Raw genomic sequence first — 15029 nt, forward strand, 5'->3', positions numbered from 1 at the left:
TTGGCAGCCGTACTATTTGTGAGAAAGTTACAGGGCTGAGAACACAAGTGGGAGAGAGGGTTCTGGTGGATTTAGTAATCTTGGCCTCAGATGCAGGCAAGGCCCAAGTCTTGCTTTCCCTGACAGGAGTGAATATTACAAGACTGAACTGACTTCATGAAACGAATCTGAGTGTGCCCCACCCAGACCTGTGTTTAGGGATTGTCAGTGTCTTTAGAGAGTGACGTGGAAAACCCTTGTGGCTAATGCCTCTTTAGAGATTCTGCTTAATCCTCCAATGCTAATTCAAGTACAGCGCTACAGGCGTCTCTTAATCTCTTTACCCTTCACCTGGTCTGAGACAGCTTCACGGACAACAGCGCTGTGGCCTGTTTGTTTAATCCCACTCCAGCTGGAAGAAATCCGCAGATGCAAAGCACCATGCTCTGAATTTCTGAATTATGGGGAAGATTCCACACAGCCGGTTCTAGCAAAGCTCTGTCAATTGGCTCTATGAAATACACTTTCCTTCTCAGAGAGGCACAAACTGTACATGTCTGGGTTGGCTTGTGTCCCAAGCAATGCTGACAGTTGGGAAACCTCACAGTGCTACCAGGAAACAAGAAGGTGGATTCTTTTGGATTTAAGACAACAGTTCAGGCTCTGTCTCCTTTTTTTGACCACCCAGACTGCACCGCCCTACTCTGGCCTCCAAGTTTGCCTTAGGGGTGGGATGTGGGGGTGTGGGCTCCTCTGTACTCCCACTGCTTTGAGCCAACCCCTGTGTCCTCTGTTACTAGTACTGATTCGTCTGTGTGCTGGCCTGAATCTTACTCTCCCCTGTGTCCACAGCGCTTAGCTTAAGGTCTGACAGATAGTTAAGACTTGTGGAATGGGGCTATCCATTGAACTGGCTGCATAGTGCTGGAACTGGATTGTGAGAAAAGCTGAAAGGAACAAATTCTTTTGCTCAATGACCTGGAGCCAGGTCTACCCTTTTCCAGGCTTCCCTGAAAGGCAGCAGAGCTGAGGGCAGGTTCTGGAATCACATACACACACATGTAACAAGTAACGTTAACCTTTTTGAGTTTCAGCTTCCCCTTCTGTAAGGTGGACTGCTCACGGTCCCACCTCACAGGTGCCGGGGAGGACTGAAGTGAGCTGATGCAGGCGAAGCTTCACGCACAGTGCCTGCCAGAAACTGTGATGATTATACTCGCTACAGTCTTTTCCTCACTCAAGTTTCTATTTGGGGCTTAAACGTCATTACCTCAAGAGAGCTTTCTCGAAAACTTCCTCGCATGCAAAGTCAACCCCACCCCATCTTGGGCCCCTACTGTGCATTGTTCAAATCGCCTCCACGGCCCTCAGCAGGCTGTATCTCAGACTTCTTTCCACTGGATTTTGAGGGCCCAGGGGAGAAATCATCTCTAATCGCCTTGCCCCCTGCTAAAGGGGGGGGTGGAAATGTCTTCATTCTTTTGTCAACAAGAGAATAGCAAGCCCCTCGCCCCACCCCTACCATGGGCACCTCGGGCTCTGGGTTGTTCTAGTGTCTTTGCGCTTCATCTGCCCACCCACGCTTGTCTCTGCCTCTTCCAGGATGAGCATTTCTGTGACTTCGTGGACACCCTCACAGAGTACCAGACCAAGAACATCTTGGCTTCCCCCATAATGAATGGGAAGGACGTGGTGGCCATAATCATGGCGGTGAATAAAGTGGATGGGCCCTGCTTCACCGAGAGAGATGAAGAGGTAAGAATGCTTTAGAAACTGCTGGGGTGGCCATGCTAGCAACATTCTCCCAGCTCACAAAGTCCTTTGACCCTTGCTACTTGGCCTGGCCTCGGTATCCCCAACTTTAAGACAAAGGGGTTACTCTGATGCTCTCTGAGGGAGGCAGAACAGGATAATTGTTAAGATGTTGGGCTTTGAAATGTAGGGATGATTGTTCTGGCTCTCCTAATACCTAGCTTTGACTTGGGAATGTTATATAATTTCTCTGAACTTCAGTTTTCTTATTTGTAAAATGGGGACGATTTTATAGTATCTTTATGTAGAGTATCTATGTATCTCTTTTTCCATTTTTTAATGGAAGGACTAGGGATCGAACCCAGGACCTCGTGCATGATAAACGTGCACTCTGCTGCTGAGCTGAATCCACCTCTAGACTATCTATATTATCTCTTGAGGTACTTGTGATGATCAGATAACACACGTAAATAATTATCATGGGGACTGAAAACTCAACAAAAAGTAGCAATAGTCATGTACATATGCCTGTCAACTTGACATTCTACATTCTGTGAGTTTTACACTCTAATAACGCAACATTGTATGAGTCAGCATCCCATTATCCACCTGCTCAAATTGCATGAAAATAACTCAGATATTTGCAGATGGTAGAAGCGGCCAGAGGAGGGATTTCTCCTTCTCATCTGTTTCTCTTCTTGCTGTTTGATTTTCAGATTCTTCTTAAGTATCTCAATTTTGCAAATCTAATCATGAAGGTGTTTCACCTGAGTTACCTGCACAACTGTGAGACTCGGCGTGGCCAGGTAAGGGGCTTGGCTCAAGGGAATGGGCTGGATGTGTCCTTTCACTGAGGTACTGATGTGGTCAACTGGAAAGGCAGTATTAACGAAAGTGCCTGGGAACCATCGCACAGTCTCTGCCCAGCATCCCTAGTGTTAATGAGGTACTGGATGTTTGTAAAGCTGTATCCCAGATTACATGCACAAGGTTTCATGTCAGGCAGCTTGGATTTGATTCCCTGCTAAGCCATTTACTAGGTCTAAGACCCTGAGCAAATCACTTAACCTCTCCAAGTTTCAGTCTCCCCATTTGAAAAATGGGGACAATTATGGTTCTACTCTCAAAAGATTATTGTCAAAAAAAAAAAGATCACTTTCTATAGTAAATGAGATAATGTATATAGAGCACTTGTGCTCAATCAATGTTTATTATCTTTCTTATTAACCATCTATGAGATCAAAGAAATGAAGAGTTGGACCTAATATAAGCTGGCCAGTTATTCACCTCTCTGAACCTCAATATCTCCATCTGTTAAATGGGGACAATTATTTTATCTCCTGGTTATTGTGAGCTGCAGCTCTGTGCCTCAAAAACGTTGACTATATTTTGTGTTTCTGCAGATACTACTGTGGTCTGGGAGCAAAGTCTTTGAGGAGCTTACAGACATCGAGAGGCAGTTCCACAAAGCCCTGTACACAGTCCGAGCCTTCCTCAACTGTGACAGATACTCTGTGGGGCTCTTAGACATGACCAAGCAGAAGGTGAGAAGACTTCAGGAGCAGACATTTCCAAGAACAGGTTAACTATATACCAGGTGGAGCCCAGGCTTGTGTCACAAATCCAGTTGCACAGGGAAGAGACTGGGAGGGTGTGGATGGTTGTGAAGACTTTTTCACAGGTCTTTTACACTGAGGAGAGGAGTATCAACCTTTAACGGGGAAAAGTTAATCTAGGGCACAGCTGAGTAAAAACAACCTGTATCTTCCTTAGTCAGTTGGTGAAAAAAAAGCTAATGAGAGAAGAAGGTCTGATGAGGTGAGTGAGAAAGAATTTTCTATGTAGGGTGAAAGTCCAGAAAGAAGAAAGTTGCCAACTTCTGGAATTCTCAGAAAATGCACTCAAAGGTGGGTGTAAACCTTTCGCATGGTTTGTCTAGCCCAGGGCAGCTGCTTAGATCTGGTCCCTCAGAATGCTCCGCGGCCACGCTAGCTAAGGAGGCAGAGACCCAGACGGCGCCCACCAATGTGCCTTCAGCTAGCATTTCCCAAACAGACTCTCCCATTGCTCTTCCTCTCCATGCCTTTGCCTCCTGGAGCTAATCATTGTCTGCCTTGGAACAGAGTTCCAGAGTTACCTAGCTTTGCGATTCCTCTCCCAACCAGTTTCATTCTGTGTATGCTTTGTCGTGCCGAGTATGGTGCACTGCCTGATGGGGAGCCTCCAAATACTTGGTCGAATGAAGAAATGAATTGCAGAATCAGGGGATTGGAAAAGACCTCAGGTCTAGCCCAGGGGCTCCCAAATGTGATAGCGAATCAGAATCTTCTGAGGAACTGTTTAAAAATTGCTGGGCTACATGATAGTCTGTTTTTTCTACTCAGTGTTCTGTGAGTATCTTTCCATGTCAGTACACGTGGATTCTTTTTAATAAGATAACAGAGCATACATACAGAAAAGAGCACTGATTACAGGGGAATAGTTCGATGAATTACCATGGAGTGAACATCCCCACGTAGCCATCACCAAGATTAAGAAATAGAACATGACTAGCCCCTCAAAAGCCCCTTTCCAGTAACTCCCAGCCCTTCCTCCCCAAAGGTAACCACTGTCTGATCTTTAAAGCCATATTAGTTTTGCCTGTTTTCAAAATTCATACACATGGAATCATACATACTTTTTTATGTCTGGCTTCTTTGGATCAACATTTGGGTCGTAAGATTCTTCCTTATTGCTCCGCATAGCAAGAGATCATTCATTTTCATTTTTGTGGAATGTTCCATTACCTGAGTAATCCGAAAGGTATTTATTTATTCTACTATTGATGGACATCTGAGTTTTCAGGTTTGGGCTATTACAAATAATTGCTATTATGAACACTCTTGTATATATTTTTTAGTACACAGTTGTACCATGTCTGTTAGGTACTTACCTAGGAGTAGAATTTCTGGGTAATAGTTTTAATAGGTATTTCCCATTTGAAATTCGAGGTGATTGTGCCATCTTGCCCTCCCACCAGCCATGAGGGCTTTCTCACTAATACTTGGTATTGCCAGACTTACTAACTGAGCCATCCTGGTGAGTGGGTAGCATTCTCTCTTTGGGTATTAATGCGCATTCCCCTAATGACCAATGAGGCTTTATGTTTCTTGACCATTTGCATATCTTCTTTTGTAAAGTGTTGGTTCAAGTCTTTTCCCCATTTAAAAAATTATACTGCCTTTTTAAAAGTCTTACTGATTTGTAGGCGTTCTTTCAAATTCTGCATATGGGTCCTCTGTTGAATATACACACTGCAAACATCTGCTCCCATTCTGAGCTCTCATTCTCTTATGTTTTGATAAGTGTAAGTTTTGAATTTGGGGAAAGCTGTGGAAGTGTAATTACTACAACAAAATTTTATTTTGCTTTCCCAAAATTTTCCTTCTAAAGGCTATACCATTTTACACTCTTACTTATTGCATGAGGGTTCCATTGGCTCAAACTCCTGCCAATTCTGGGTATCATAAATCTTGTGATTTTTCCTACTTAAATGGACAAAAATGTTATTGTTCTTTTTTCTAAATTTTTTTTCACTCATTACAGGTGAGCGTAAATCTATTTTATATGTTTGTTTGTTATTTAATTTTTCTTCTTCCATGTATTGCCAGCTATATTTTCCTACCTTTAAAACTGAATTCTTTATTTCTTATTAAAGTATAGGAGTGCCTTATATATGATAGAGATTATATATCTGTCACATAGGTTGCAACCATATTTTTCCTTTCTATGAATTGTATTTTAACTTTGTTTATGGCATCTTGCATCATACAGAAGATTTAAATTCTCTTTTATGGCTTCTGTGTTTTGAATTTTAAAAAAGTCTTCCTCAACCACAGTATTATAATCTGAAATAATCTGATGTGTTTTGATTAATATATTTTCTTCTTTCACTCATCTTGAAATTATTAATACGTATGGTGTCAGGGAGGGGTACATTTTATGCCCCCTCATAATTCCCCATTTAAACAATATATTGTCTACCCTTTCTCCACTGTTTTGAAATGCCATAATTTTGATATGCCATTTTGTTGTATACCAGATTTCCATATACTCATGGGTTTATTATCCTGATTTTTGCCTTTAAAATAGCTCCCTAAGTGATTCTGGTGCAGGTGAGCCATATATTGATTTTAAGGAACCTCTGGTTCTAGCGCAGCCATCCATTTGATCTTTGCACAGTCTTGAATAAAACATTCTGCCAAATACTGCTATACTCCTTCAGAAAGCAGCAAATGAATTCATACAAATGATTGTTTTTATTTTTTTAATCAGAGTGTTTTTTCTAAGTGGTTGAATTCAACAGACTCCATTTTAAGGTGCCCAGTTTGCACCTTAAAGGATCCGAGCCCAGCTCTGTGCTGCAGCGTTCTGCTCTCTTTTTCTTTAGAATTCTCCCTCAAAAGGGAAAGTCACACTTAAGTAAGACTATTCTGACTTAGTCATCCCCAGTAGATGGAACAGTCTAGCAATTAGAAGTGGGCTGGGCTGCCTACAATCACCCTAAGAACCTATCCTCCTCCCTCTGCCCCACTGCTCTTTGCCCCAAGGAGCTAAGCTCTTCCCTGAACTACTGACATTATGAAAAAGGTCACTAAAAAGCCACTGAACTGTATGCTTAAACTGGGTGAATAATATGGTATGTGAATTATATCTCAAAAAAGCTTTTTAAAAATAGAGAGAGAGATTAAGACAGAGGAAGGCAGGTATGAACATGCCTCACAGTCCATCCAACACTTTGTGAACAACATCTGATTCTCCTTGGGACAATCTTCAGAGCCACTCAGTGTTTGACCCTGATGGTGTCCTTCTCTGGTCTCCTCTAACATCTGTGCTCCCCTTTTATTACTGTTTTGGTTCTCACTCCATCTACCTTACTATAGCTACTCGAGGGCCTAAGTGCCTCCTCCATGAGACAGTCAATTCCTCCAGGGCACAAACTATGCCTTGCCCATTTCTCCCTATCTCGCAGAAATCATGTTGTGGAGCTTAGGTAGGTCCCCAGGTCCCATTTCCACTCAGAATTGAACTGCCTCCTGTTGTTGTTAGTCAAGAAGAGGAGCCTAGCTGGGCAGAAGGGTGAGGACGTGAAATCCGAATTTCATACGGACTCCCTTTTGCTTGCTCTCTGGATGGTATCAGAGCAGGCAAGCCACCACGACAAACATGTCCAAACAAACGAGAGGTCGAGGAGTAGGAGGCTTGGCATCCTCCTCACAATAATCTAGAGCTCATGGATCACTGTCCCTAAATATCAGCAGACGAATGAACAGCGGGGGCACCGGAGGGCAGGGGCCTCCTCTGCAGGCCCAGGTTTGGTCCAGCATAAGCTGTGCAGCTGTGTGTGCAGTAGGAAAACCAGTGAAGTAGCGAGGAAGGGCCTGTGTGGCGTCCTGTCTGTTTCTTCTCCTGGGACCACGTGACCACGCAGAGCCTTTCCTGGCCCTTTTCTCTCTTCTCCCTGCCCCTGTGTTTGCCAATTGTCTTACAGGTGTCATCTTTTCTTCATGGATCCCAGATAGGGGTCTAGCTGTCCATATTTGGCACCATGGATTTTTCTTTCTTTCTTATTTTGAAAAAAAATTTTTTTCTCCTGATGACAAAAGCAGTAAATTTTATTGCTAAATAAAGTATAATCTCATTCCAATCCCGCAGAGAAAACCAGTTGTTAATGCTTTGTTGTGAATTCTTTGAGTGCATTTTCTATGTATAGTTACACATGGGGGGGTCACATGATCTATGTATTTTTGTTACCTCACACTTGCCAATCATCAGTGTATCACAGACATCATTTTAATCAACACATACACATCTGTAACATCACTGTTACTAGATGTACCATAAGTGATTTAATAAATCCTCTATTATTGGACACTTAGGTTTTTTCCAATTCTTCACTACTATAAATGATGCTGCAAGAAACATTGTTTTAGTTAAACTTTTGATCACATGCTTTGCATGTACTTAAGGTAAATTTCTTAGCCATAGAGACCTGATTTTCCTTCTCATATCTCACCGCATGGGGAGCATGAAGGTGTTCCAACCTAGCTCCCATTTCTTGGTTAATGATTAGACGGACCCAGTTCTGACGCTATTGATGTATCTCAAAGCACGACATGATTGACATCCCCTAACTCTAGTGAATCTTGCAGCCCTGCCAAGCTTAGCTGTCACTGAGCTCATCCCATCTTCCAAATTTCAGTGGTAGATGACTCATACAGGTGGGTCTTCTCACCTTCTCTTAATCTCCTTTTTTTAATCTACTTTCAAGACACATAATTATTGTTTTTCTCATCCGTAGGAGTTTTTTGATGTGTGGCCAGTCCTGATGGGGGAGGCTCCACCCTACTCTGGTCCCAGGACTCCGGATGGAAGGGTAGGTCTTTCTCTGGCCTGTCCAATATAATCAAGTGTTTAATAAAGTGCAGATGTAAGGTACGGTAGACCCTGTCGAAGTTTCTTTTTTCACTTAGGTATTTATCTTCTCTGGGTTGGGTTGTCTGCCTTGAAATTATGATAATTCTTTACAGTTGCCCAAGCCTTGTAATTTGCAAGGTGTTTTAAAATCTCACTGGAGTTTCACAATATCCTGATGTGGTTGACAAAGAAGGAATAAATATTCTCATTCCACAGATGAGGAAAAAGTTCTACAAAGATCAAGCAGCCTGCTGAAGGATTCACCCAGCAGGAGAACTGCAAACAAATAGATATAAATAATCTTAATACCTAATCTAGAATGTACAAATTGGGAGCCAGAAAGTCAATTCCAGCCAATAGATAAGTCTGTTGGCTGCATAGGTTTTAAATTTTTCCCTCTGTTTTGTGTTTACTTATTAAAATTTTTGAATTGGTAGCTTCATACTTAAAAATCAAGATATTTCCTATAAATATCTAGATTCGCAGTTTCTTTTGAAAAGGTGAAAGATCGATCAAAATTGGGCCCGCAGTCCCTCAGGGTAAATTTGATTAAGCTCAGTAGCAGCTGCCTCCTTGGAATGTGGCCTGAGCCCTCTAGTTTGCCACAGTCCCCACCACTCCCTCTTGTATACCCCTGGCCTCCTCCTCTCATTTCTATTTCTATCAGGTCTCTCTTGGCATTTGAGTTTGTGACCTCTGGTCTCAAATCATTGTTGCATTTTAAAAATGAGGCATAAACAGGAGCTGAAATGAAACATGTGGGGGTGTAAAGATGAAGCAGGATAAACAGACCTGGCACTCACATGGCCTATAGAACCTGCAGAATGACCAAATGACTTTAGCCAAGGCCACACAGAATAAATAAGCTGCAGAGTCATGCCCTGAATTGAGTTTTAGTCTAAAACAAAACCTTTTAGCCTATCTGAAATGGTATATGAATTGCTTCTAGGAGGCCTGATTCCCCCAGCCAACACTAATCCTACCCAAAATAAAGGGTGGCATGTGTGTGTGCTTGTGTGTGTGTGTTTGGGTGTGTGTGAGTGTGTGATAGACTTTATTTAATCTTAATTCAGGCTCTGGAAAATCAGAATTAACACCCTGGCCTGTGAGCTTCACATATGCACCAGAAAAGATTTCAACCTTGGAATTTACATTCTCTGCTATGCTTTATCCAAAATGACCTTTATAACTTGCTGCTGTCCAGTTTCAAGCCCACACAATTTCATGATGTCATTTGGAAAGACTGAGTCTTCAAGGATTACATCATGTGCTGCTGGCAGAAAACTCTGTGGGGACACTTTTCCTTTTTAAGTACAGCTTTTTGTGTGGGCTTGGTCAACATGTTTCTACTGAGCTTTTTCTCCAATTCACATATGAGCCAGACTTGTTTCTCCTGGGAATTTAGAAGTTGAGGAACTAGAATAGAGATCATCATAGGTTTCAGAGACCACCAACTTCAATTAGCTTCACTTCCCTGGGCTGCTTTAATGTTCAGCTCTCTGAGCTGAGCCCTGAGGTCAGAGGTCATCTCCACCTCCAGGACAGCCAGACAAATGTCAGCCTCTAACTTATCTGGCACTTCACCCCGAGCACCCCAACCTTCAAGACTGGTCTGAAGAGGATATTTTCTCATTGAGTGCCAGCCCAGGAAGAGCTGCCCATCATCTAGTCAATTCAGGAAGCTTTGGTTTCACTGCAGTGACTAGCACATCCACAGTTAAGACTTTTCTTTCCCCAAACTCTCCTCCATCTCAGGTAGCCATCTCAAGGCTCCGCCCTTGCAAGAGCAGGAGACATTAGGTTGTGATGCAAAAGGCCAGAAGACAAAGAACTTTGGTCCTAGCAGGTTGCTAATCTGCAGGGTGAGCTTGGTCAAATAACCCCTTGGCGCCTCCATTTCCCCAGCTATGGGGCACTGTGACTGAACTCATCTCCAGGGGCAGCTCCAAGTTTAGGACACAGCTGGTGAGGAAGACACATAGGCCTGAGCTGGGGCCCAGATACAGCAGGACAGGACTGGCCAAAACTGGACCTTCTGGAAAGAGTGTGGGCTTGAAGAGAGAAAGCCTGAGTTCAGACCCCTGCTCTACCAGCGCGCTGTGTGGCCTGGGGCACCTCCCTGAGCCTCACCTTCCTCGTCTGTAATGCCTGGGCAATCAAGCTGGCCTAGTCGGGATGTAACCAAAGCGAATCACATAGACATACAGAAGGCTCTCCAACAACCAAGGTGACCTGGACCAGGTGTCACTATCTGCCGGGCACTGCACCTGGATTATGTCATTTACTCTTCTCATCAGTTTATGACAGAGGTACCCTCATGACCCCCATGTGACAGTAGAGGAGATTGAGGTTCGAAGGGGACAAATCATTTGCACAAATTCAAACCCAGGTTGCTTTTCTCTCTGGTAACTGCCATACAGTCACGCTTCTTAACATTCCCTTTGGCCTTCTAACATCACTGTCATACTTCATCTGCCACATTCACATTAGAAATACAGTTTTTGTCTGGATTTTGACCAATTAAACTCCCCAAATCTTGGGTCTGAAGCTCCCCCATAACAGCTCTACCTCACTTCATCTCCTTTTAAAAATAAAGCATTGTGCGTGTTTTAATTATGAAAAAGTTACGAGGCTAAGTAGGCTTCATGGAAAAAAACAAAAAATAGCACTTCTTTTAAAACTGGTATATTTCCATGCATGATGATTTGGCTCTGGCTCTATTTAGCTCTTTCAAAGACCCTGTGTTACAGTGTCAGCTGCTCAGGTGCAAGGTGACAAAGGTGCTCATTGATGGTTTGGTGTTGACTTTGCAAAAGCTGGTGAATTCCTACATGAATATGGCCTTGAATGCAACTTGGCTGAGCTACAGTGTATGGAAAAAGTTCTGTTTACTGAAAGCACACTGATACTTTTGTTCCTTTATGTGAAAGCAAACTGATTCTCCTATGGGTTTCAAAAAAAAAAAAAGTTCATTTCTCACTTTTCTAGAGGAGTCTTGTGGAGACCCCTGGGTAGGGCAGTCTGCCAGGCCCAGGGGGCCCACAGCCTGCCTGGGGGAGCAGTGAACAGCCCAGGCCCCGAGTACAGATGCAAGAAGGCCATCTCCCCCTCCCGGGTGGAAACTCAGCTCTATCGAAGTCCCAGCAGATATCAGAGCCACCTTTGCTTTCTAGAACCACCGACAGGGTACAACTTCACTGTTTAAAAATATTTTTAGCACAATGTGTTTATGTTTATTGAAAAAGTAATACATGAGCACAGAGGAAAGCTCACACCGTACATAAAGGTCCAGCACAGAAATCCAGCCTGCCCTGAGGCAGCCACTGTGAGCAGTGTATCTTTCTGAGAATGTCTACGGATATCCGGATATTCTTGGATATATATTCATATTCCTCCATCACCCTTGACAAATGCGATAATTCTGTTTTGTGCCTTACTTTTTCGATATGACTATGTTTTGGCATCTTTCCCTATCAGCACAGAGACAGCTAGTCACTCTGAAAGCATACTAAGTGTCCACTATGTGCAGGCACTCAGGATGCTCAACCATCTCCTAGTGATGGACTTCAGCTGTCTCCAGGCTTTTTAAAGCAGTCTGGCTGAGACTCCTAGACAGGGAAAACAATGTTTTTACCCGCATTTGGGAATATATCTATAGGCTTTGTTACCGCATGAGCTTCACTCTAGATCTATTCCTAGCTCCATTTCATCCTGTGGTGGGGCTCACCTAGTCACCCCCTGGATGCCTCCTGCTCCGGGGAGCTCCTCCCCACCCCGCAGCAGCCGATGCCACGGGAGCTGCTCTGGCGTCTGTAGCTGCTGCCATCACTGGGCTGTGGGGAACAGAGCCTCTCTCTCCCTCATGAGCCTGAAGGTCACGACGGCTGGTCAACCAGATGGACTTGCAGGTAGCTTTGACTAGATCAGGAATTCCTCTTTGTGGAAGTTCTGAGTCAGGAGGCCTGCGTGTGGCGCAGGTAATCTACATTTAAGTCTCTAGGGCAGTTCTTTCAAAACATCTGCAGTAAAGGAATCATTTGTTTTTAAACTTCTAATTCATTTTAGACTGTTACTTTTCAAAATGTGATAAAAGTCTATTATTGCAAAAAAATTTTTAGAAACACAAAATTTAAGTCCTTTTAAAAATTATTATTAGTTTCAACAGAACTAAGCTAACTCAAATTGTTACAAAGGTTTCTTAATGCTGACTGTCAATGTCTATTTTTGTCTTGTCATGGAATAGTAACACATTGCAGAGGGGTACCAGACCAGGGACCACACTTTGAGTAGCCCTGTTCTAGGTGAGAGTGATGCATAGTGAAACACTAATTTAGGCTATTTTATTAACCTTAAGTGCCACAACAGAAACAGCTCCGAGCACAGGAGTCAAGGGCCTACACTCTGGTCCTGGCTCATTGTTTTACGATAAATGAGTCCTTTCCTCTCTCTAGGTCTCAGTTTTCCTCTTTGTAAAATGATTGCTAACCATCACACTTAGGTGTTCAGACATTTCAATAAGGTCATGGATTTTTCTCTGGACAGCTAGGGAATAGGAGCCACCTGCCAGTATCCTAGCCCATGTTAGGAAGTCGTGTAGGGGAACAGATCTATTTTAAGAGAATGGGGGTTTTAATGGTGCAAGGAGGTGGGAGGGATGGAGGAGGTGGGAAGTGAATTGGGAAGCATGAGGCATGATTGGGAAGGCAGGTCTGGAAAAGCTGACACAGCAGAGAGAGCAGCTGTGTGAAGGAGAAAGGGGACCGTAACCATGGAACTCACCCACGTGGAGGATGGTTGGGTTGATGATGATTCTAAATGGGACCAGAGCCTCCTTCCACCTCCCTCTCTCCCTAGACTCCAGCAGCAGTGTCTCTTCCTCCTTGTACTCAATCCCCAGGTCCCGTCAGAACACTGCCTATCCCTCTTTCCAGCCCCAGATCCCAGCCCCTGCCTGGCCACTGTGAGCGGTTCCAAGGTGGAACACACTGAATCCTGAGAGTGAGCTGAGGACAGTGAGCTCCTGAGGCAGCCAGACACGCCCTTAGTGTCAGGCTGGTGCTTTTGGAAAACCACGGGTACATGGAAAAGAACAAAGCCTGTCTCATGGATACACTTCTGCTCTGAAGGTACATGTTTCTTCTCTTTTGCCTAGGAAATCAACTTTTACAAGGTCATTGACTACATCCTCCATGGCAAAGAAGACATTAAAGTCATCCCGTAAGTTCCTTCTCAAAACATATAGACTTGCAGGCAGATGATCAATGTCCATAAGATATTCATTCCAAGGTCAATGCTAACCAAACCCAACAAAGCCACATGTGCAGAGGCAGGGAGAGCAGAAGGAAAGCAGTGTGGAGGGTGGAAAGACCACGCAGGCTGGGGAAATGAGGCTGGATTCTGAGTCAGTCACTGTGAATTTAAGTCCCAGATCTAGTGTTAATAAGCGGCCTGTCTGAGTCTCTCTGTGGAGTGAGACCATGGGATCTGATCAGGTTTTTTCAATGGTTCTCTATACAGGCACATACAGAGCCCAAGGCACAGGGTGAAGCAAAAGCAGAAAGTTGGCCAAAAACTTGATTCAGACCCAAAGAAAGCTTATTCTCTAATGTCTTTTTTTTTTTGAGTGAAAGTAGATTTATTCAGAGAGATAAGCACTCCGTAGACAGTGTAAGTCCTCTCAGAAGGCCAGAGCGAGCGACAGGCCGTGGAGACGCACACTCCATAGGCAGAATGTGGGCTAGCTCGAGGGGTGAGGGCGGCGGCCTCAGAGCATGGGGTCCTCTAGGAAAGTGAGATAGGCTCTCTAAGGTCTCCTTCTGTGCCCAAGAGGATAACGGAAAGGCAAGAACTCTCAGAAGGCAAGGCCTCCAACCCACCTGCAGGTGGTGGGGGCTCAAAGGCCATTTTAAGATTCTAATAGTCAAGAAGCTTTTTAGTATAGGCTTATATGGTTTTGGTCAGTAGCGCACTCCCCAAAACTTAGTCGGCTGGTTATCAATGTGAATCCTCTCTGGGTGCCAGGAGCCACCCCCCAGTTCTGTCGGAGGCTTGGCTCTCTTTCCCAAGGGAACGGCAGACTCCTTGAGGCCTCAGTCTCTGTGAGAGAGTCACACCTTTAGTGTCTTTTCCTGGAGCTATTTGGTCCAAATGAAGGGCTTTTACTGCATGTCATCTTAATCCTTAAACAGTGGGTGTGAGAGGCCACAACTATTGCCAGACAATTGTGACAATCCTGTCACTTACATAACCCAGTTCACAAGCTGGTTTATCTTGTACTGGTTGGGGATGGGAAGGTGCTTCAAGTTCCTGAGTTTCTGGGTGCTCTCTGTTCATTCCTGTTTGCACGAAGACTGAGTCTTTCCTACGCTCATCTCGTTCTCTCTCTCTCTTTTTTTTTTAAACTTGTGAAGTGCATACTCTGCACCCATTCTGTTTTCTAACCACTTCTCTAGAGGCACCAGTTTATCAAACTCATTATCCGTGTTCTAAGTTATCACAGGTCACAGTTTTCCCCCAAGTTTCACCACTTCTCACCAAGCATCACATCCTTCCAGCCTCTGATAACAAACAAGCACCTTGCTGCCTTCTAAAAGGTGGTTGTAGCCACATTGAATCTAATATAAACTCATGTAAGTAACTTAAAGAGATTATACTATGAAGCAGTAAAAGTTACTCTGGCACAAAAAGACAGGAAAAAGGTATGAAATATGATTTTAAACCCTTTATCTAAATACTAAAAGAGCTCTGTTGCTATTAATAAAGTACTAATTGTAAGTTCAAAGGGCACTGACTTACAGATTAATTGGGAGCATATTATCTTACTCCGTTGCACATAAGAAATA

At 43.7% G+C, this 15029-nt stretch overlaps 1 protein-coding gene across 4 annotated transcripts in view; it reads left to right on the forward strand.

Moving 5' to 3' along the window:
- PDE6A (phosphodiesterase 6A) overlaps positions 1–15029 on the forward strand; it is a 56472-nt gene that overhangs the window by 7067 nt on the left and 34376 nt on the right. For 3 of the 4 annotated variants that reach the window (XM_072950104.1, XM_072950105.1, XM_072950103.1), the window contains exons 2-6: positions 1582–1734; positions 2448–2537; positions 3135–3275; positions 8072–8146; positions 13340–13404. In XM_072950104.1, coding sequence (XP_072806205.1) covers positions 1582–1734; positions 2448–2537; positions 3135–3275; positions 8072–8146; positions 13340–13404 — 524 coding nt within the window. The remainder of the gene's footprint in view (positions 1–1581; positions 1735–2447; positions 2538–3134; positions 3276–8071; positions 8147–13339; positions 13405–15029) is intronic. The other variant, XM_072950106.1, reaches the window with a different exon arrangement.

The sequence above is a fragment of the Vicugna pacos genome, chromosome 3 (assembly GCF_048564905.1).
Source record: "Vicugna pacos chromosome 3, VicPac4, whole genome shotgun sequence".
Classification (NCBI taxonomy): Eukaryota; Metazoa; Chordata; class Mammalia; order Artiodactyla; family Camelidae; genus Vicugna; species Vicugna pacos.